Raw genomic sequence first — 24,724 nt, 5'->3', positions numbered from 1 at the left:
CTCTGCTATGGCCTGGGAAAGCAGGATAAGCTGGCCCAAGTCCTTGGGGCCCTGCACCTACGTGGGAGACCCAGGGTAAGCTCCTGGCTCCTGAATCCTGGCTTCAGATTGATGCAGCTCTAGCCGTTGCGGCCATCTGGGGAGTGAACCAGCAGATGGAGGACCTCTCTCTCTGCTTCTCTGTAACTCTGTCTTTCAAATAAAATATATCTTTAAAAAAAAAAAAGATATATTTTATTTGAAAGAGATACAGAGAGTGGAGAAAGAGAGAGATGTTCCATCTACTGGTTCACTCCCCAAAGGGCCAGAGCTGGGCCAGGCTGAAGCCAGGAACCAGGATCTTCTTCTTGGTCTCCCACATGGGTGCAGGGGCACAAGTAGTTGCGCCATCTTTCTCTCCTTTCCCTGGGTGCATTAGCAGGGAGCTGGAATGGAGATGGAACAGCCAGGACTAGAACCGGAGCCCATATAGAATGCTGATGCCACAGGCTGAGGGTTAGCTCACTATGCTACAGCACTGGCCCCAGATTTAGAAGTTTCTAAAAGGAATTTTGGCACAAAATCCAAAATGATCATGAAGAAATCTGGGTCTCTAATGAGCTTATTTAGAATTGGATGGATAGCGGTTAGACTCTGGAAAACCTTGTTGCTCTCAGTATAGTGGTATATCTGATAACAGTCAAGGGGTTATTATAATAGTAGGTTGACTTGGCATTTAATGCTTTCAGCCACTAAGTTAGTCATTAATTGAGAGTTAATACAGGATATTGATTAAAAGCAAAGATTTTGTATCTTCTTTTAAGATTGATTTTTTTTTTGAAAGTCAGTTACAGAGAGGGAGAGGGAGAGAGAGAGAGAGAGAGAGAGAGATTTCCCATCCACTGGTTCACTCCCTAGATATCCACATGACTAGGACTGGGCCAAGCTGAAGCCAGAAGCCAGGAACTCCATCCAGATCTCCCACATGGGTGGCAGGGGTGCAAATAGTTGGGGCCATTTTCTGCTGCCTTCCCAGTCACATTGGCAGGGAGCTGGATTGAAAGTAGAGCAGCGAGGACTTGAACCAGTGCTTTGCTATGGGGTGATGCACCATAACGCCAGCTCCAGATTTTGTCTTGAATCTTGGATCCAGTTCCTTACCCTCCACATACTCAGTAGTCATGTGACCTTGTGCAGGTTACTAAATCACTCTATTCCTGAGTTTTCCTTTCTTCTTTTTTTTTTTTTTTTAAAGATCTATTTACTTATTTGAAAGAGTTACACAGAGAGAGGAGAGGCAGAGAGAGAGAAAGAGAGAGAGAGAAGTCTTCCATCTGATGGTTCACTCCCCCAGTTGGCCGCAATGGCCAGAGCTGCGCTGATCCGAAGCCAGGAGCCAAGTGCTTCCTCCTGGTCTCCCACACAGGTTCAGGGGCCCAAGGACTCGGGCCATCTTCCTCTGCTTTCCCAGGCCATAGCAGAGAGCTGGGTTGGAAGTGGAGCAGCCAGGTCTTGAACCGACGCCCATATGGGATGCCGGCACCTCAGGTCCTGGGCGTTAACCCGCTGCGCCACAGCGCCAGCCCCTCCTTTCTTCTTAATTAGAAATTTTAATGGTAACTACTTGATAGGTGTATTAAATGAAATAATTAATGAAACAGTGGTTGTAGCTGCTACTGTTTAAGCCCCTCCTTTAAAAAAAAAAAAAGATTTATTTATTTGAAAGACAAAGTTACAGAGAGAAATATCTTCCATCTACTGATTCATTCCCCAAATGACCCCAATGGCCAGGGCTGGACCACGCCAAAGCCAGGAGCTTTGTCTGGGTCTCCCACGTGTGTGACAGAGACCCAAGTGCTTGAACCATCTTCCACTGCTTTCTCGGGTGCATTAACAGCAGGGAACTGGATGGAAAGCAGAGCAGCTTGAACTCAAACCCACACCCATATGGGATGCTGGCATTTCAGGCAGCAGTTTTACTTTCTGTGCCACAGTGCTAGCCCTTCAGCTTGGCTTTTACATTTGGCCCCCTCCGAACCAATATATCTTCTGAGGGCACGCCTCCAGTGTCCAAAGGACCTCCCACCTACATGCATGATTGGATTAAATGTCTGCCCTCTCAATGCCATTAACTAAGGCTTTAGAGACTAAGCCTTTTAACACATGGGCCTTTGGGGTACACTCAAAGTAATATCCATACCATAGCAAGTATAAATAAGGAAGTAATTGGTTAAAAATAAAACTCAGTTACCAAGAAATGTGTGTTTTTCTATGAACCTTCTTTTAGTTTGGGAATCTGACTTTGAGGACTTGATGCACAGACATCAATTTAATACAATTAAATACACCACTAGGTTTTACACAGGCAACTTTGTGAGCTTTGAATTTACTCTTTCAACTCATTCTCAAGTACAGATCATGAGAACCAGACTCTGAGGTTATTCTATATGGGATGGACGTGTTAAGAAAAGAACCTTTACTCAAGTCTTTGAGTTTAGGATTACTGTGGACAATTGCAGATGGTGGCAGAATTCCCATGTGCAGTTTTTGCCTAATCGAAGTTTTCCCTGATGGTTGCATTTGCTTTGGTGATCATTTAGAATGTCTGACATTTATGCAACAAGAGTGTTTTGGTCTACTAGTTGGCTATAAATATTCATCAGGCACCCTTTGATGACTGTTTAGTCCGAGACTAAAAAATAGATAGCTCTTACCTTCTTCCATGAATTCACTGTCAAGGTAAAGAAATGGAGTCAGATGTCAAAGGCTGATGAAAAACAGATGTGAACTACTGAGTTGCAAAAGGCCACCCCTGTTAGGAACTGGAACATGGAATTCAAATCGTGATAGCACTTAGAATGACCGTGTTTCCCAAAGTATAGTGTTCGTACAGCTTAGAGGTCAGGCTTTTCCATTCAATACAGAATACACTAATCATATGATGATCTCTCAAGATGAAATGGAAAGTGTTCATCATTTATTGACTGAAGGAAGTGTCTGGTACTGAGATCATTTCATTGACTTTGACTATTTCACTTTTACTCACTAAAAATCACCACATTAATGACCCCATTCTGCTGGGGAACAGCATAGGTTATATGAAAAAAAGGGCTTGTTCCAGTGGGCATTTTGGTAGGGGAAGCCAAATGGCTGTTTACTGAGAGACTTCACAGCCTAAATTCAACATAGTCTAGTACAGGGCTTCTAAACCTTGGATCTGTCATCCCAAAAAACTATATATCAAATTTTGTTTCTGTACATTCCCCTTACCCCACCCCAGGGAAAAACTCTAGTGTCCATTTGAACCACAAAAGAAAAAAAGTTTTCAAAAAAAGGTACTTAAAAACCATGTGATTTATATGAAAAGATCAGACTTTCAATGCTTCATCCAGCAAACATTTATGATTGTGCTTTAGACCTAACACTATATAACTAGTTCATAGGGACACGGCACAGTGATACAACGTAGTCCTGTGTATTCTCTGAGTTTACTGACAACAATTTTTTAATGAATGGAATGGGGTGGGGTTTCCAAGAACGATTTCCAGTTGAAATAGTGTTTGAGTCAAAACCTAAAAGATGTGCTGAAGCTAGCTGACCATAAACTAAAGGTAACTGTTGTTGGATGGGGGGATACCACAGTTGTAAGATATTCAGTATTTTTAGCCGCATTCCAAAATTTCCTTTCCAGTGAATCTTTACCTTTTTTATCAGAAGTAATAATAAAGCCACATGCTTGCTCTAGCAGGGATAAAATGTTAGGGGTAGAGATGGTGTAGCTTTCTTTTCTCTTCTGGGTTATACACAATAATAGTTTTTCAACATTAAAAATCTGAAATGTTTGAACAGTGGATGAGTTCACTGAATACATGCATTTACTTCTATACTTTAATAAGGATATAGTAAATATTTAGCATATGAATTTAATGACTCTAAAACAAGACTTAATAGGAACCATTTTCCTCCAATTAATAGAAAAATAAGACAACTATTACTCTTACTGTTGAATATGATAAGCATGTAATTTGTGCTTAGACTTCCCATTTTCACTTATTTATGTGTGACCCTTCCTTTATCCTTTTGATGCTAAACATATGTTTCTTCTACCAAGAAAAATTACAGCCATGGAATATTCAATATTTCTGAAGTGAAAACATTTAGCTGAAGCTGATAAAAAGTCAAGACTTCAATTATTTTCATAAAACTTGTTAATTAAAAAAGGCTTAATGATCTGAATGACCCTTCCATATTTAATACAACACATGGTGTGTGTGTGTGTATGTGTGTGTGTGTGTGTGAAATATCATATGTTTAAAACATCTGATTATATCTGTTAGGGTTAAATAGGAAAACAGTGCCATGCATGTTTAGAACCTAAAAAGGGGTGTGTATTTGCTCTAATCTACAGTGGTCTTGATTTTGTCTTTTGTTTTCATTTCTACAACTGCCAGGATCTAATCTTGTCACATCCAAATTCCTACACCTACTTTCCAACTTTTCCCTCAACCTATGTCTATTCCCATTCCAATCCATTCTTTGTAAAATCATGAAAGTACATTTTTCCTTCCTGTACTGGAGCTCTTGTTTCAGGTGCCCAGCTGCATTGAATGTAGAATATTCCTGGAAAACATTCAGTGGTGGTTTAGCAGGAGGAAATACTCTCATTTACTGAGCAATTACTTTGTGCCAAAACGGTTTTCTGTTAATATGTGTATTAACTCTTTTAATCCTTATGGTAACTATTATCATTCCTACCTTAAAAATGGAAAATTGACTGAGTATTAGAGTCAGTATTCAAACTCAGGCAGCCAATGGCTCAGCTCATAAACAGCACACCTATTCCAGAACCCAGGAAGTCCAACCACATACCTGCATGTAATGAGAGCCCTTCCTTCCAGTCTCTGAAGATATACGTTAGTTGAAAATGGCATAGGCCACACAGCTCAGGTTCAACAAATAGCCAAATAAGGCCAAAACATGGCATTTGGGACATGCTTGGTGGTTGCTATTAATTAAACTGGAGACCTGAAATTTTTGCCCACAGACTTTTCCTTTTTTTTTTTTCTATAAAGATTTGTTTCTTTGTTTATTTGAAAGTCAGAGTTATGGAGAAGGAGAGGCAGAGAGAGAGAGAGAGAGGTATCTTCCATCTGCTGGTTCATTCCCCAAATGGCCACAACTGTCAGGGCTGCGCCAGGCCAAAGCTAGGAGCCTAGAACTGCATCTGGGTCTCCCACACAGATGCAGGGACCCCTTGGACTATCTTCCACTGCTTTCTCAGGTCATAGCAGGGAGCTGGATCAGAAGTGGAGCAGCCAGGTCTTGAACGGGTGCCCATATGGGATGCTGGCATTGTAGATGGTGGCTTTAGCCACTATGCCAGAGCACCAGCCCCTCATTTTTCTTTTTTCCATTCATTTTTATAAAATAGTACATGAAAGTATTTACATATTTGAGCAGACCTTGCCAAACAGCAATATTGTGCACTGCTAAAACTGACTGTTGGCTGATGGCCCCTTTGTTTGCTGTGTTTAAAATGGTCCTCAAAATGATGCATGCAAGTGATATGAAAAGCTGTTTGTGATAGCAGTAATGTCTGTAATTATGTATTACTTAAGATAACTATACTGATTTCTTATTTTTTTAAAATTTTTCATTGTATTTGAATAGACAGAACTTCCATCTGCAGGTTCACGCCACAAATGCCCTGATTAGCTGTAGTGGCCGGGCAGAATCCCAGATCCCAGAACTCTGAGTCTACCATTTAGGTGGTAGGGACACAACTACTTGTCATCACCTGCTGCCTCCCAGGATGCACATTAGCAGGACTTGATCAGAAGCAGACTAAGAGTAGCCAAGATTTGAAGCAGGCATCTCAAGTGGCGACTTACCCACCGTACCCAAATCCTCACACTTCAGACAAGCTTGCCCATGTCCTTCCCTGGATGAATTCACTTATCCAGTGTTTTTTCAAACTCCTTTTTAAAATACTTACCTGTTCCAGCCAGGCTGTTGATTCTGTACTTCACCAAAACCCTAACTGTTATTCCCTTCACCCCTGACTCACTTCATCTGCAACTCTCTGATAAACCCAATACCCTTCATCTACTGAATCCCTGGGTACTGACTGTGTCCATTGTTTGAATATGCTTGGCATCAAAGTCTGTTTATTTTATGTGGTTCCTTGTTTCTTAAATTATATAGAAATTTCTTTGGGGCAAAACATTTTTCTGCATCTTCAGATCTTATAGTATTGTGTACTATTTATGGTAGATGACCAACAAACTTTCATTGAATTCAATAATTTCCTTGTAGCCCCAAAAACAATTCATTATAAAAGAAGATTATTGGAATGCCTTTCCTCCATTACACACAATTTAATTTACTTTTTTTTTTTAAGATATATGTATTTATTTGAAAGGCAGCATTAGATAACTTTATCAGTATGAGCTGGGGGACTTAAAAGTTAATTCCTGACCACAATACCAGACATCTATCCTAAGGAAATAATCAGATAGATAGACCAAGAGTTCTATATGCATATTTATTGCAGTCTTCTAAAGTATAGAGGCAAAACCTTGAAATTATTCCATGCACATCTGTATAGCACACACTAAAAATTACTCTGGATTATTGAATGGCATAAGATAATGTTTGGAACATAATGATTTTTCAAAGTTGTATCCCAAACCACATATACACTGTGGTAACAATTTTTTTTCATGCAGAATACAGATAAACACAAGAAAAAGGAGATGTACCAAAAATGTAAAAAGTGATTATTTCTGCGTAGTGGAATTACAGTTTTTTTTTTCTTTTTTTAAAATTTTATTTGTTATGTAAGCTTCATGTCTTTCTTTCTTTCTTTCTTTCTTTCTTTCTTTCTTTCTTTCTTTCTTTCTTTCTTTCTTTCTTTCTTTCTTTTTTGACAGGTAGAGTTAGAGAGAGAGAGAAAGGTCTTCATTCTGTTGGTTCACCCCCCAAATGGCCGCTACGGCTGGCATGCTGTGCCAATCTGAGGCCAGGAGCCAGGTGCTTCCTCCTGGTCTCCCATGTGGGTGCAGGGCCCAAACATTTGGGCCATCCTCCACTGCCTTCCTGGGCCACAGCAGAGAGCTGGACAGGAAGAGGAGCAACCGGGACAGAACTGGTGCCCCAACCGGGACTAGAACCCGGGGTACCGGCACCGCAGGCGGAGGATTATCCTAGTGAGTCGTGGCACCGGCTCATGTATTTCATATATACAGATTTAGGAACATAGTGACACTTCCCCCCTTACTCTTCCTCCCACACACACTCCAAACCTTTGTCCTCCCACTCTCACATTCCCACTTTTAATTTTTACAAAGATCTATTTTCAGTTTACTTAATGATAGTATAGTTAACCCCATACTAAGTAAAAGAGTTCAACAAAGAGTATGAAAGCAAAAAACAAAAACAAAAACTGTTCCTCAACAGAAGAGACAAGGGCTGTAAACAGTCATCGACTCTCAAAATATCTATTAAATTACAATGATTTTTATGATATTCTTTATTCATTTATATCTTCCAAATAGTCTACATGTGAAAGTATTATTCCAGTCAGCATGAAAAAATGGTTATTCTTCCCCAAAGCAAAAAGCTTCATGAAAATGATAGTTATACAATCCCCCATCCATGTGACATATCATATACTGTTGCCTTCTGTAGTGGTGTTTCACATTCCATGAGCAGGGAAAATCACCTGAAGGCAGAGCTATATTCGGGATTCAATTTCCATGGTAATTTTTTGGTGTTTCTATTAGACATAGTGAGTAGTTCAAGTTACAGACCTGTGTTTAGTTACTGGCATGTTTTGTTTTTGTAGCCGTCTTAAATGCAGCATACAGTACACAGGGTGATCCGCAGGGCCTAGGCATAAAAACATTCAATACATTTGATGTTTTCCTTTCCTACTTGTTCAGAAAACAAAATGAGTTGCTCAGATCCTGTCTCCTGGAATCTTGTTGTCCTTTGCTTTGACTGCTCTCCTCCCCACTTTGTCATCAGCCCTTGGTGAGATTATGAGAACCTTTGTTGCCCCCAGGGCAGTTAACCTCAAACTCTCAGGTTCGTGTACACAAGGCAGTCTTTGTAAGCCTCTCAGAGTGGAGATGGTTGCAGCTTTAATACGGCCTCCGAAACCTCTGGGGCAAAGTTCCTTGGACAAGGTTCATTCCTCATTGTACTGCACTGGGAATAACCTGGCTTGTCACCCTCAAGGTAAGCTTTTCCCGGGTAACCAGCAGGATTTTGTAAAACCCTCAATCTGGGTGGAAAATAGCAGTAGATTGTACTTGTCCCCAGTCCCTGTCTAAACCCCAGAGAAGCTTTGGGGTGCCTCTGAGCTGATTGTGTTGGCTGTCCTGCAGAAAGCCGGCGCTGGCCCTCCTGTTTCAGGTCCACTCCTTTCTTCCCCACTCCTTTGATGTTCCTGTACTATCCTTAATCACAGTACCTTGCAGTCTTTCTTGATGAGCCTTTTCTGGATCTTAGAACAGAGCTTCTACTTAAATCTTTAACTTGTGCCTTTCTTAGTTCACATTAATCTCTGTTGAGTTGTCAGCTTCTAACACCTAAAAGTCCTTTGTCCTAAACTAATGGGAGAGATAATGTATCATTTTCCAAAACTAAATGCTGTGGCAGATTAGATAACTACTGCTGGTGGTAGAACTCAGAATAGAATTCAAGTTGTTGGGTTCCCAACCATGGATACAGACTCCTGGCTGGGAAGAAAGCACCTGCTGCCGAGCATCCACCGAGGAACTGCTGCCTTCAGGGGCTGCACTGGCAGGAAGCTAGAGTCAAGAACCAGAGCCAGAAATCCAGTCCAGGCACTCTAATGTGGGACATGGGCATTTTAACTGCTAGGCTAAAGGCACACTCCCTCAATGACAATATTTTATCTGGTTCTTTAAAATAACAGCAAAACTAGCAGTAATGTCCCAACTGTAATTTATGCAATAAGAAACTATAAAAATCTAAAACTGAAAGTGTATGTGAGCTGTACTACATTTATAGATCTGTGTTTAGCAACTCCCCCACTCCATTCTACCACAGAAGTTATCTCAGCTGGTGCAACCATCCAGATAGAAAAAAGTGCACTTATGGGGGCCCCTTTTCCCTGTCCTTTCATCTTTTTAACTTCTGTTGCCTTAGTAAAGTGCTCTGCTCACCATAGATGCTCAGGTGTTAATAACATAGTGTATTACTTTTTTCTAGGACCATTTGTAATTCTTTACTGATATTTTGTTTTTAGTATATACTGTGGGAAGATCTACCTTGGCATAAATTGCTGCCTTATTAGTAGCAAACTTCTTTAGCATTAACAAAAATCAGCTTGGCAGTTTGTTTACAGTATGTTTCCAACCTAATTATGTTATTGTTCACTTAACAGCACTTCAGCTGTCAAAAGTTGTCATTTGGTCTATAAGTTGACTAATTTTTCCCTATGTTTAACGTTGAGCCTAGTTGATTTTTTAAAATGCCTTTCATCCTCTCTATCTCCCTCCCTCCGTCTCTTTCCTTCTCTCCCCATTCTCCTTTTAAATAGTTGTAACAGATACACTTAGATTAATCCAGTTTTTAGCCTAACCGTAATACAGAGGACACTTTGCTTTCTTATAAATTTGAAGTTGACATTGAATAGTTATGATGTGCCAAGTACTTGAAATTCATTAGCTTTTATTTTCACAGCAGTCCCATAAGGAGTTATTTGTGATTGACCTATCAGGAGGGCAGTCCACCAAGAAACTGTAATAAACTTCTAAAAATTAACACTCTCATCCAAAGACTCACTGAGTCAAGCAGACAAAATTACTCCAGGTCTTGTAGAATTTGACTATAACTTGGTTGTCTATGGTTACTACTGCTGGAGAAAGATTGTATCAAAAAGAGAGATTTTGCAACAATGCATAACATCAAGAACAGAGAGGCAAATTTTGAACTTGAATACTTTTCTGTAGAGAAGGAGCCTTGTGGGCACCATGCTAGCTCTGTCTCAGCATCAGATTCGGGCCAGATCAGACTGCTGCCCTCATACAGTCACCACGTACTTTCAAAGCAAACCTATTGAAGTACCACTTAGTATTTCTAGAGACACATAGTGTGCTGATTTATTCATTCTTAGACCTGAAACAGAATGATAGTCAAAAAATAGTTAAGTAAACCTTAAATAAATATGCATTCTAATTGAGAGTTCTTACACAGTTCTGCTTTGTCTCTTAAGACCAAAAAAGTCTTTGTTCTATGTGCATCTCAAAGGTCACTAACTTCTTCTAGGTGCAGCATTCTTAACCATTTAACCCAGGTGTTTGGAGCAGACAGTCACAGTGTTTTGTTACTTGTCTCACAGCCCCGCATGTGCCACTGTCAGCTCCACATTTCTGAGCTGGGCACTCCGTTCCTTACTGAGGCAGTTCCCAAGGCTAATTGCTTAGCCAGAATAACTTTGGAAACTCCTCTTTACTACTTACTCTAATATTTATGGTATCCATGTAGCACAATTCTGATTGGTGCTGCTCTGAATTGTGCATTATCTCCAAGGAGTCTTCAAAAAGGTTCATGTAAAACATGTATTATGAAAAAAACCTATCCATTGATTTCCAAAAATTTGTACCAAAATAAACTCATACTAACTTGTTGTAACATGTCTGGATAGGATCTCCTTTGAGGCATGAAGAAGCCTAAAACATTAGTTTGAAAACAGCACCTTTCAAAGCAACATTAATTCTGCTAAAACTGGAGCAAGAACATCAAAATTTATGAGGAAATTTAGGTGGAAAGATATGAAAACACTGATGCTTTATGGAAAATTTATAGGAACAATGCCTCCAAAGACATCAGCAGTTTAAGGATGGATAACTCATTTTAAGAAGGGATGAGACAATATTGAAGACAAAGCCTGCAGTGGTATACCATTGACATCAACTTACAAGGAAAAAATTAATCTTGTTCACGCCTTAATTGAAGACCATTGATTAACAGCAAAGTCAATAGCCAACACCATAGACAACTCCACTGGTTCAGCTTACACAATTCTGATGGAAGAATTAACGTGCAGCAGACTTTCTGATCAGTGGGTACCCACATGGTTACACCCAGATCAGCTGCAAAAAAAAAAAAAAAAAAAAAAAAAAAAAAAAAAAAAAACAGATTTCAGTGGAGATTGTAAATGAGTGGCATAAGGATCCTAAAACATTTCTCAGAAGAACTGTTAAGTGGAGATGAAATATGACCTTAAGTATGTGATTCTGAAGACAAAGCACTAAGTAATGTCTGCCCAGGAGGTAGAAGTGTTCCAGTTAAGCCAAAGGCAGACCGGTTGAGGATTAAGGTCGTTGTGACTTGGGGTGCTCATTGCTTGTTGACTTTCTGGAGGACCAGAGAGTAATAGTATTTGCATTATGTGAGGGTGTTTGCAGAAAGTGAGCCAAAGCTTTAGCAGAAAAATGCCACAGAAAGCTTCACTCATCCTTCTCATCAAACCAGGGCAGTTTTGTAAGTTTCCATGGGAAATCATTAGACATCTGCTTTAGAGTCCTGATTTGGCCCTTTCTGACTTGATTCCTAATCTTAAAAAAAATCTTTAACGGGCATTCATATATTTTTCTTCAGTTAATAATGTAAAAAAGGCTGCATTGGCATTAAATTCCCAAGGCCCTCAGTTCCTTAGGGATAGCTAAGTGGCTGGTATCATCACTTCCAAAAGTGTATTGAACCTGATGGAGCCTATGTTCAGGATTAACGTTTACATTTCTTGTTATTATCTTTTAATTCCATTTTCCCATGAACTATTTGAAGTCCCCTCATGTAGCAGAATTTTAATCCAGACCTGTTAACTGTTATGAACTAGCAGGTTTTTAGAACTGCTTCTCCCTGTAATTTGTGAAAGGGAGTTTTTCTGATATAAATTATGTTAATACAGCTTTTTAGACCAGGCAAAACCTGAATGAGCTCTCAAGAAATGAAACATGCTGGAAAAGAGACAGGAGTTGTCCATGCTGCCACCCACCTCTTTGGTATGTGGTAGATGGCAGCTGTTGTTATAATAATTTGAGCATATTCTAAAGGCACAATTTAAAAAAATCTTTTATACATCCTTCTTTTGGCATTAAAAAGAATGGCATGGGATTTTTGTTAATACAAGAAAATCCTCAGGACCTTAAGGTAAAGTGGAGAACTTGTAACAGGAAATACAGCATCTTTTACCCTTTTGTGAAAAGAGGATTTTTTAAATTCTGTCATTCTAGTGCTTAAAACTTTAAACTCAGCTTTAAAGAGAAAATGAAAATATGAGTGGTTGAAAAAGAAAAGTACCTCTTGCTGGCACATGCAAAAGGGAAAGCCAGAGAGCTCTTGGTACCAACCGCACGTCCTTACCTAGGAGTTCACTTTCTAGAGCTTTTTCCTGTATAAATCCTGGAGGATTTTTATATTTTGCCTAAAATAAGGTAGGCTTTTATTAGGTGACAAGTGTAGCTTCTTGTTAAATGAATAAAATGGGAATATTTGGTCTATTACTTTTAAGGTCACATAAGCAAGTCTATAAAGGCACTCATGTATATGGTTAAAAGAGTACATTCTTGGGAATCTAACTCTACATAATACATCTGTAGCACATATGTTGTTTATGTATTATGTCTGAAAGTAGCATATGAAAATATGTCTATGTATAATTATTTTAGCATTAATTTACTGTAAAATCTTAGCAAACACAGTTTTTTTCCCTTTTTCTTCCTGTGTAATACAGTTTTTAAGTGCTTTACATAGACAAATAAACTACTCCAAATTCCAAAAACAGCTCTAGAAACTAAAAGCACTTTTCATAAATTTTCCTGAACTCACTTAGTGCTTAAACATGCCATGAATTAATTTGAGGCTGTTTATAGTCCTTATTCTATTTAATCTGAATATTCAATTGACAAAACATCTGGCTTTGTGGAATAATACTAATTTATTTTGTGGATTTTCAAAATAATATCCCTTATTTATATTTTGAGAAGAAAAATCGTAGAGATTAGAAGAAGTGTTTAGATTTTTATTGTTATTTTAAGGAAAATTATTTGTTTGCATTCTGACATTTGTCCTGAGTCTAAAAAAAAGAAAATCCACATGCTTTTCAGATTCACTGAAGTGACCAAAATAAATTTTGAATGTGATTAATGTTGTGTACACTAAAGATAGGAAGAACCTAATTTGATTTTCAATAGAAAAGTATCTCTGTGTTATTTTTTTATGGAGTATGCATCTTTGTTTTCTTTTACTAGAAACTTTGAAATTCCCGATCTTAGCTTTGAAAGGTATTCAGGAAAGCTGCTCAGTTGGATGCATCCCCAGCCATTGTCAGTGTTAACCTCTGTGCCAAGCAGAAAGAGTCCTAGGAACTTACCTTTCAGTTATCCCTTTGGAAATCTTGTTTTTAATAGCATTTTTTTTTCTCGGCTTGCATGACATTTTATCTTTCTTTTCCTTTCTTTTTGCTGTTTGCAAAGACTCTTGGGAGGATTTGACAGATTTGGTGGAGCAAATGCGCGATGATACAGAAGGTGCGTGCCACACCAGCATCTTTCAGCTTTTTTTTTCCCTTTCTTTTTAATTTTCTGACCACCTTTAATTGTTTTCCATAAGAGGGAGTGTCAGCTTTAGGTTTTATTTCCCATGGCAAAAGTGGAAATCTTTATTCTTGTGGTCCTAAGTAAAATAGCATTAATACATGTTTTCACTGCTCTTTTAAGATATTTGTTAAATAATGTGTTTAAAAGGGACATTATTTAAAGATTTCGTCGTTTTTCTGTGGCCGTTTTTTCATTCGTTTGTTGGGAAAGTGTAAATGTTATCACTCATGTAAAAATACACGTGTTTATTTCTGTGATTTTCATAGCAGTCAGAAACAGATCCCAGCCATCGTTTAGCCTTTGGTCTGTAGTGTTGCTCTAAATTGTAGGTTTTCATTTCATGTTAAACACCTTCGGCTTTGTCATGTATTAATATTCCTTTCTGGTGGAATTGCTTTGAAAAGTACCTCATGCATGTGTTCCAATGTATGAAGGTTACCCAAACCAGTCATTTTTCCTTCTGTAATTTTAGCACCTAACTGGGGTGATTTACATACTTATAGTAAAAATAGACGTTAGAGGTTTGACTCCACTTTGCATTCTTCCACCTTGTCCTGGCATCTAGAGGTATCTCTGAGTGTGCTCCCCTAGCTCACACACACTGGTCTGCTTAGTGCCTTTGCGCTGGTCTCTCTGCCTGTGCTGCCATATACTCTCCTGCTTTTGTTACTATGACATCACATGTGGAGTGTTTACCACCCCCTCCCTCTGCCTGTGCCACCTGTCCAGCCTGTTGGTCTAGACAGGGGCTTCACAAAATACCCCTGACATTTGGCCCATACTCATTTCGCCATTCGCATAACTCCTGCACAACTTGGAGCTTAAAGTTTTTTACTTGTTCTTTAATTGTCATGTGTTTATCCACCCTAGTTAAAGTTTAAGTTCCTTGAGAGCAGAGATTGTCTTAAACATCTTAGTGTCTTTATCAGACCTGGGACAGTGCTCTCCTCAGTAGATCTGGTCCCACCAAACAAAACCAAGGCGCATTTCTCTCTCCAATAATGCCTGTGACAGTATCTTCTTCAATGCTTCCCTTTGAATGAATAATTTAGGATCCTGAGTCTCATCTCTTTTCCTATGGTCAGACTATTTTTCAATGCCATCTTTGTTTCTAATATGATTACATATAATTTAATGAAAAAATAAATGTGTATTGTCTAGCAAGTTCTTGTTCACAGACAAGAAAAAAAGGAGGTTTATTTTTTCAGTGAATAATGTTTACTGTTATGTTAACTATTGTGATTATGATTATGATTATTTACCAGTCACAATCAGGTTTTAGGTTTTTATTACTTTCATAGACTACATAACAAAGAAAAACCTACATAAAATCTTTGACCTTCTTAAGGACTTGTTCCCTGGAACTCAGGGAAAATTCAATTTCTGTAATCAAAACTACTACAAGAATTAAGTGTACTATGAGAGAATGTGCCTCCTTTTTTTAATTTTGTTTTTTCTGGAGTCTTTAATGGGTGATTATAGATGAAATCTGAAAGAAAACAAGATTAACTTTAAAAGTATAATACATAAAATACCCAGAAGATATGAATTGTGGCAGTACTTCAATGATCTTAATAAATTACCAGATAAATGCTGTATGGTAAATCTAGTCCTATTTGCTGAAGAATCTTTTGGGAGACTGTTTTTTTAAAAATCAGTATGAAAGGAAGGGGGTATCTTTACTTGTTAGCTTTTTTGTGTCATTTCATTTTTAAAATATCATTTTCTACTTCTCTTACCTTGTGGCTTAACCACAAGTATTTGAAATATCATAAGTGAAGTGTATTACATAACTTAGAGGCTTTGAAAATGGGTACCAGGAGCAAGAAGAAATGTGAGTTGTGGAATGTTATCCACACGTAACACATAGAGCAGTTTGGGGCCCAGGGAGAATCATGGTTTGTAGGCAGGCTCAGATTTTTTTCAGAATACCTTCCTTGCTGAGCTGTTCCAATTCTGTTTTGGAGCTGTGATAATGGATGTGACATTTCAGTTGGCTTTTTAATAAATGTGTTAACACTGACATCTGACCTCTAAGAAAATTTACTTTTAACAGCAACAAACTCGAGTAGATTGCAGTTTTGTACAGGTAGTTTTTTTTTATTTATTGTTTATTTTTTGCAAGATTGAAACTTAATTACAGTGATGATTGGTGTCACACTTAGTATGTCTATGACTTATGTCCAGTAGACTATGAAATATCTCCTTAGGGTCAAATTGTATTTTACTTACATCATTGATATCTTTTTGAATTTTTATTTATTCATATTTTATTTGTTTGAAAGGCAGAGAGACAGATATTTCTCATCTGCTACTTCATTCCCCAAGTATTGACAGCATCCAAGGCTGGGCCAGGCCAAAGCCTGGAGCCAAGAACTCAGTCTCAGTCTCCCAAGTGAGTTTCAAGGACCCAACTACTTGAGCCATCACCTGATGCCTTCCAGAGTGCACATTAGCAGGAAGCTGGATTAACCCTGGCACTCTGATACAGGCTATAGGCATCCCAAGTGGCATCTTAGTGCCTGCCCTGATTATCTTGCGTTAGCCCAGTATGTGCTAGTAATTTGTGTCTAAAAAAGTTTTGAAACTCACCAGGAAAATTAGAAAGATTAAATTAAGTAATAGCACGTGATTTGCTACCTTTGGTTTCTCAATAAATACTGAATTTCCACCTAACTCATTACTAGCCTGTTCAACAGATTTTGTGAATGTGCAGTTGTCCATATCACTTCCCACCTCCTGGGAATTGAAATGGTCAGGACACTACTGGAATTTGTGAGATATTTCCTGGGCCGGCGCCGTGGCTCACTAGGCTAATCCTCCGCCTTGCGGCGCCGGCACACCGGGTTCTAGTCCCGGTCGGGGCACCGATCCTGTCCCGGTTGCCCCTCTTCCAGGCCAGCTCTAAACTGTGGCCCGGGAGTGCAGTGGAGGATGGCCCAAGTGCTTGGGCCCTGCACCCCATGGGAGACCAGGAGAAGCACCTGGTTCCTGCCATCAGATCAGCGCAGTGCGCCGGCCGCAGCGCGCCTACTACGGCGGCCATTGGAGGGTGAACCAACGGCAAAAGGAAGACCTTTCTCTCTGTCTCTCTCTCTCACTGTCCACTCTGCCTGTCAAAAAAAAAATTAAAAAAAAAAAGAAAAGAGATATTTCCTGACTGAGAATGGTTACTGTGTTTTTGGCATTGCTTTTATTTAAAACTTTATTCTACCATGTTGAAAAACAGAAGAAACTATCTAAGAGACTTTCTTAGCTTCTTAGCTGTGCCACTCCACTTAGTCATTCACTGAAGGTTTATTAAAATATTTTTGGAAGATCATAATAATTATAGCTGGGCCGGCGCCGTGGCTCAACAGGCTAATCCTCCGCCTTGTGGCGCTGGCACACCAGGTTCTAGTCCCGGTCAGGGCGCCGGATTCTGTCCCGGTTGCCCCTCTTCCAGGCCAGCTCTCTGCTGTGGCCCAGGAGTGCAGTGGAGGATGGCCCAAGTGCTTGGGCCCTGCACCCCGTGGGAGACCAGGAGAAGCACCTGGCTCCTGCCTTCGGATCAGTGCGGTGTGCTGGCCGCAGCGCGCCAGCCGCGGCGGCCATTGGAGGGTGAACCAACGGCAAAGGAAGACCTTTCTCTCTGTCTCTCTCTCTCTCACTGTCCACTCTGCCTGTCAAAAATAAAAAAATAATAATTATAGCTAACAATTTTTTGTTCTTACTATGTTCTAAGCAATTCTCGATACATAACATATATGAACTTGTTTAACCTTTAAAACCCTCATCATTTTATAGATGGGATGGCAAATCTAACAGAGGTAAAGAACTTTCCCAGTGGTATACAAGTACTACTCACAATAAAAAGGAACAAGCTGTTGATACGTGCAGCAGTCTGGGTGAATCTCCAGAGAATTAGGCTGAGTGGAAAAAATGTATTTAAAATGTTACATACTATAGGTCTCATTCATATAACATCCTTGAAGTGGCAGAACTGTAGAAACAAAGAGCAGGTTATGGGTGCCGGTTCAAGTTCTAGCTGCTTCACTTCCAGTCTAGATCCCTGCTAAACTAGGGAGACCTGGATGGAGTTCCTGGCTCTTGGGTTCATTCAGGCCCAGCCCTGGCCATTGTGGCCATTTGGGGAGTGAACCAGTGATGAAAGATCTGTCTCTCTCTCTCTCCGCCTCTCGTTGCAACTCTGCCTTTTGAATGAATCTATAAAATCTTTTTAAGAAATCCTTTAAAGAGGGGGAGGGGTCAATAAGAGGGATCCTTGTGATGCAAGTGCTCTGCTTTTTGACTGTCATTCAGTTATCTGTATATAACGTTTGTGATCATATACTACATATAGTTTGAAAGGTACTTCCTATGGAGGAGCTAGGTTAAAGGTATGTGGTATATCTTTGTATTATTTCTCAGTTATCTCAAGATACACATACAACAAGTGAAATAAGATAAATTTTCCCAAGGCTACATGACTATGGAAGAATTTGAGTAGAGTTCAGACCCCCACAGACTAGCTTTAGAGCTTGTTCTTAGCTGTTACACCAAAATTCTTCAAACTTTCACCCAACTTTGACAGGCTAACTTATTAGCTTGTAAGTAGGGTAAACCTCAGACCTGATTTAAAAAAAAAAAAAAAAAGCAACACTTCTATACTTAATTTAACTCTCTGGAATATTGTGCCCCAGCATGTTTGTGCTCCAAATGAGAGAACACCAAAAGTAAATACAGATAAAAGCATGAAATCCCCACATCCTACAGGACTTGAGGCAGACCCCATATGTTGCAAAATTCAGAAAACAGAGGAAAGTATTCCAGGTGACCAAAGAACCACTATAAAAATGTATTTTCATCAGAATTCAGAACACACGTCATTTATTTGTTCATTTCTAAAATACATGTTTTATGAAACAATATATAACCTTACCATGTAGAACACATCAAATTAACTGTATGACCCACTTAAGGGGTCCTAACGTTCAGTTGAAGACACTGCAGAGGCAGGCATTTAGCCTAGCGGTTAAAATGCCAGTTCTGACACCCATGTCCCACATCAGAGTACATGGGTTTGATTCCTGGCTCTGGCTCTTGACTCCTGCTTCCTGTTCATGGAAGGCAGCAAGGATGGCTCAAGTGAGTCTACTTCTTGCAAGGCCTGGATTGAGTTCCTAGGTCCCCACTTTGGCCTGGTCCAGCCAAGTCTTCATGGGCATTTGGGGAATGAACCAGCAAACAGAACATGTTCTTTCTCTTCCCCCCAAATAAATTAATTAGGTGATTAATTAAAACACATAAAAGACTGCATTATCCTGTGATGCCTTTCTAGCTTATATACACTTGAGCCCTAGCCATTCTCTAAGTATTTAAAAAGATCTTTTCCTGCAGTCACTGTCTTGGCTCTCTGTTTCCAGCTATAATGGTTGACACACATGGGCCAGTCACATTGCATTCTCCTGGTTTTCATTAAATCATATCTGGTTAAGGCATCATTTTTAACTTAATCCTTTAGTTTTTGAGGTAACATTTTAATTTACATTATAATCAAAGGCTTAATGGCTCTACTGAATAAAGAGGTCAACAAATAGAGTAAAAATACGGTAGCCCAAGAGGAAAATAGGCAAGGGCTATAAGCAGTAATCATGAAAAGATGTTGAACATTACTTATGTAGCATCCTTCCTCACCATTGCTTTTAAAAAAATTTGTTTATTAATAAGGCAGAATTACAGAGAGGCAGTGGCAGAGAGAGGTCTTCCATCCTCTGGTTCACTCCTCAAATGGCTACAATGGCTGGAGCTGGGTCCATCTGAAGCCAGGAGGCTTTTCTGGGTCTCCCATGTAGGTGCAGGGGGCCAAGGATTTGGGCCATCTTCTGCTGGTCTCCCAGGCCACAGCAGAGAGCGGGATCAGAAGAGGACCAGCGACTCAAACTGGCACCCATATGGGATGCTGGCACTACAGGTGGCAGCTTTACCCACTACACCACAGCACCGGGCCCTCACCATAGCTTTTATTACCAATATACTGTTGACTGTTCAACTCCAAACTTTTTTTTCCTATTTACAACTATATGATAAAAAATGTTGATAGACTATTTATTGAACTTGTTAGTATAGAATTAATCTTATGTATATAAAGTTAATTGAAAATAAAAATGGGGGGCCGCGCAGTGGCGTAGCGAGTAAAGCTACCGCCTATGGTGCCATCATCCCGTATGGGTGCCGGTTCAAGTCCCAGCTGCTCCATTTCTGATCCATCTCTCTGCTGTGGCCTGGGAAAGCAGTGGAAGAAGTCCTTGGGCCCCTGCACCTCCATGGTGAAAGAAACTCCTAGCTCCTGGCTTCCGATACGCCCAGTTCTGGCCATTCCGGCCAGTTGGGGAGTGAACCAGCGGATGGGAAACTTTTCTCTCTCTCTCTCTCTCTCTCTCTGCCTCTGCCTCTGCCTCTGCCTCTCTGTAACTTTGCCTCTCAAATAAAATAAATAAATCTTGGGACCGGTGCTGTAGCATAGTGGGTAAAGCTGCCCTTTGCAGTGCCCATATCCCATATGGGTGCCAGGTTGAGTCCCAGCTGCTGTACTTCCAATCCAACTCTCGGCTTTGCACTAGGAAAGCAGTGGCATATGGCCCAAGTGCTTGGGCCCTGCAACCACGTGGGAGACCCGGAAGAAACTCCTGGCTCCTGGCTTCGGATCAGCCCAGCTCCAGCCATTGCAGCCATCTGGGGAGTGAATCAGCAGATGAAAGGCTCTTTCTCTCTCTCTCTCTCTGTAACTCTGCCTTTCAAATAAATAAATAAATCTTAAAAATAAATTTTTTAATTAAAAATAAAATAAATCTTTTTTTTTTTTTTTTTGACAGAGCCATAGACAGTGAGAGAGAGAGAGACAGAGAGAAAGGTCTTCCTTCCGTTGGTTCACTCCCCTAATGGCCACTATGGCCAGCTCTGCGCAGATCTGAAGCCAGGAACCAGGTGCTTCCTCCCGGTCTCCCCTGCAAGTGCAGGGACCCAAGCACTTGGGCCATCCCTGCCCTCTCAGGCCATAGCAGAGAGCTGGACTGGAAGAGGAGCAACCAGGACTAGAACCCAGCGCCCATATGGGATGCCAACGCTGCAGGCAGAGGATTAGCCTAGTAAGCCTCGGCGCCGGCCCCAACTTTGCTCATTCTTAACACCTCAACTTCCTTAAAAGTTGCTTTTCAATTCAACTCTTTTGTCCTCAGTGACTGCCTACACTTAAAGTTCTACAATTCCTCATGGTTGACAGTTTTTATATTCTTTCCCCAGATTCATTTTTTAAATAAACTAAATTGTCATCATACTGATCCTTTGCTCAGAACCTAGTCTTTCCCATTGCCCCTTCATTAGAATGCATGTGTCAAGTCTAGTTTTAAAGAGCTCTTTATCTGAGAATACCCTACTAGGTTTTTCAGCTCTCCCTAGTAAATACTCCCATTCAATTCTTATTTTCTCCACCTCACTTCACCACAAGAATTCCCACCATTTGGAATACTTCCCTGTGTATTTTCTTAATTTTTCAACATATGGATCTGCCTCAATTCCTGTAGCATATGGAGATTTATCATGCTTTTGTCTGTATTACTTTTGGTGTTTTCTCATTTTGGAGCACAAACATGCTGGAGCACAGTATGCCAGAGAATTAAATTAAAGATAGAAGTGTTGCTGTTTTTGTTTTTCTATCAGGTCTAAGGGGCACCCTCCTTACAAGCTAATAAGTTATCTTGTTACTGTTTTTGGGTGTTGGCACAGACTCAAGATTCCCAGGTCAGAGAGAAAGGACCTCATTACTTGTAACACTGTAAGCAGCCTGAGTATCAACAGATTTGTACCAGTTTCCCTTGTGTCCCAAAGGGTGACACGGGCTTAGCCACCTGTTATGCATGTGAGGATCATGGAGTTTGGGGAATCCATTGCTTTGATAGGACCCAGTAGGAAAGCCCTGTCTTCCATGATTATCAGCTGTAATATAAAAAACCAGAGAAATGACCCAGGTTTGAATGGGCAAGAGCTTTCATTCTTCATATAACTCAGTCACATAGGAGCACTGCAGATCCAACAAGTATTATTCCCCCCAACATTTCACAGGTTAGATGTAAAAGGATGAGGAATTCCCCCCATCATCCTTCAGAGATTGTGAGACAGAGCTAACCCTTCTAGATCACAAATCTAGTCATCATGTTGCCCTTTAACATCCATGGAGTAAATTGAGTAAACAAGAAACTCTCAAATTGTATGCATTACCTAAATTTTCTATGTTGTATCAAAACAAAGATGACCATTCCCAGAAATCTAGGTGTTCTTCTGTGGCATGGAATTGTTTAGATAAGAATACCTGGAGAAGCTTTGGAAATTTTCAAAATGAAAATTGATTATGTTGTGATATGAGAGCTCCCTGCCCCCCAAAAAATGAGTGGTTTGTTAGGGAACTCTAGTGCAAGCTTGAATTATAAAAGATGACCTATTAAAGGTTAGAGAAATGCATACCTAACCAAGAATGAATAAGAAGGTATAAAGAATGCTTTGGGAAAGTTAAATCTCCAAATAAGCTCACTCATTTCAATGCTAAAGATAATCAAAAAGGCTTTTTTGTCTGTCATGTCCAGAGGTAGAAAGAAAGAGCACTTTTATTCCTCCTGGAGGCTAGGAGATAGAATGTGACCTAAAGCAAGATAAAGCAGAATTTCTCTACTTTTAAGCACCTAGAATAGAAAGAACAGCATAATGAACTCTTAACATCTTCATTGTTCAGCTTCAGTAATTATCAGTATTTGTCAATCTTACCTATTACCCCCACAGTTTTGTTTATGGAGCATTTTAAGGCAAACTTCATATCCTGGGTCTGATCATCTGTAAACATCTGACTGCATCTAACAAAGTTAACACTGATGTCTTTTTTTTCTGCTATACATCCATCACCACTGTCTAATTCTAGATTTTCATCACCAAAAAGAAACCCTACACCCAGTTAGCAGTTACTGCCTATTCTCCCCAGCACCTGGCAGTCACTAGTGTATTTTCCATCACTGTGTATTTGCCTATTTTTAATATTACATATAAATGAAATCATAAAATATGTGACCTTTGTGTCTTCTTTGGCTTAACATATTGCTTTGAAAAATTCATCCATCTCGGCTGGCGCCGTGGCTTAATAGGCTAATCTTCCGCCTTGCGGCGCCGGCACACCGGGTTCTAGTCCCGGTTGGGGCTCCGGATTCTATCCCGGTTGCCCCTCTTCCAGGCCAGCTCTCTGCTATGGCCCGGGAAGGCAGTGGAGGATGGCCCAAGTGCTTGGGCCCTGCACCCGCATGGGAGACCAGGAGAAGCACCTGGCTCCTGGCTTCTGATCAGCGAGATGCGCCGGCCGCAGTGGCCATTGGAGGGTGAACCAATGGCAAAAAGGAAGACCTTTCTCTCTGTCTCTCTCTCTCACTATCCACTCTGGCTGTCAAAAAAATAAAATAAAATAAAATAAAAATAAAGAATGGGTATTTAAAAAAAAAATTCATCCATCTTGTAGCATGTATTAGAACGTCATTCCTTTTAATGGCTGAGTAGTAGTCTGTTGTGTGGACATACCACATTTTGTCTATCCATTGATCAGTTGGTAGATATTTGCTTGTTTCCCCTTTGGGGCTCATTTTTGAATAATGCTACTATGAACTGTAACGTAGATGTTTTAGTGTGGATATATGTTTTCACATTACTGATATACCTAAGAGCAGATTTGTGAGGTCAGATGGTAACTCTCATGTTTAACTTTTTGGAGAAATGAAAGATTGTTTTATAAAGCTGTTGCACCTTTTATATCCCTGAGTGTTACCTTTTATACTTTGGCCTCTGTTTCATTTTGTGCTGTTTTCATGTTTTGTTTTTTGTTTTTTTCCATGTGGATAACTAATTGTCCTAGCACTATTTGTTTATTTTTTTTATTATTTATTTATTTATTTTTGACAGGCAGAGTGGATAGTGAGAGAGAGAGACAGAAAGAAAGGTCTTCCTTTTTGCCGTTGGTTCACCCTCCAATGGCCGCTGCGGCCGGCGCATCGCGCTGATCTGAAGCCAGGAGCCAGGTGCTTCTCCTGGTCTCCCTTGCGGGTGCAGGGCCCAAGCACTTGGGCCATCCTCCACTGCCTTCCCGGGCCATAGCAGAGAGCTGGCCTGGAAGAGGGGCAAGCGGGATAGAATCCGGAGCCCCAACCGGGACTAGAACCCAGTGTGCCGGCGCCGCAAGGCGGAGGATTAGCCTGTTAAGCCACGGCGCCAGCCAGCACTATTTGTTTAAATATATATATATATATATATATATATATATTCCTTCCAAGTAGTCTTGATGCTTTTATCAAAAAATTTTTTTAAAGATTTATTTTATTTGTTTGAAAGGCAGAGTGACAGAGAGAGTGGTCTTCCATCTGCTGGTTCACTCCCCAGATGGCCACAACGGCCAAAGCTGTGCCGATCCAAAGCTAGGAGATTCCTCTGGGTCTCCCACATGGGCGCAGAGGCGCAAGGACTTGGGCCATCCTCCACTGCTATCCCAGGCCATAGCAGAGAGCTGGATTGGAAGAGGAGCAGCCAGGACTGGAACCAGTTTTGTTTTGTTTTGTTTTGTTTTTTTAAGATTTATTTATTTATTTGAAAGGCAGAGTAACAGAGAGAGAGGGAGAGACAGAGAGTAAGGTCTTCCATCCGCTGGTTCAATCTCCAAATGGCCTCAATGCTAGAGCTAAGCCAGGTGCCAGGATCTTCCGGGTTCTCCAGATGGTGCAGGGGCCCTAGCACTTAGGCCATCTTCCACTGCTTTCCTAGGCTGTTAGCAGAGAGCTGCAATGGAAGTGGAGCAGCCATGACTCCAACACTTCAGACGGAGGCTTAACCTACTGCACCACAGCACCAGCCTCTTGTAGTAAGTTTTTAAATCAAGAAATATGCATCCTCCCACGTTAGTGTTTTTTTTTTTTAGGATTGTTTTGGCTGTCTCACATTTCCATATATATTTTAGGATGAATTTGTCAATTTCTACAAAAAGACAGCTGGAAAATTATTAAGAACTATTCTGAATCTGTATATCAACTTGAGGAATATCGCCACTTTAGCAA

The 24,724-nt window shown here is 40.3% G+C and overlaps 1 protein-coding gene across 7 annotated transcripts in view; it reads left to right on the top strand.

Annotated features, from left to right (window-relative positions):
• The window catches only part of RUFY3 (RUN and FYVE domain containing 3), a 91,871-nt gene that overhangs the window by 26,035 nt on the left and 41,112 nt on the right, over positions 1-24,724 (top strand). The window contains exon 1 of one of the 7 annotated variants that reach the window (XM_062198734.1): positions 13,494-13,544. The exons of the other annotated variants lie outside the window; for them this stretch is intronic. Within the exon in view, the coding sequence (XP_062054718.1) occupies positions 13,526-13,544 (19 nt within the window). The 5' untranslated portion in view covers positions 13,494-13,525. Of the gene's footprint in view, positions 1-13,493; positions 13,545-24,724 lie in introns of those variants that run through there. 7 annotated transcript variants of the gene reach the window in all.

The sequence above is a fragment of the Lepus europaeus genome, chromosome 8, assembly GCF_033115175.1.
Source record: "Lepus europaeus isolate LE1 chromosome 8, mLepTim1.pri, whole genome shotgun sequence".
Taxonomy (NCBI): Eukaryota; Metazoa; Chordata; class Mammalia; order Lagomorpha; family Leporidae; genus Lepus; species Lepus europaeus.
The sequence above is the reverse complement of the archived record's forward strand: the minus strand, read 5'-3'. Positions and strand labels throughout refer to the sequence as shown.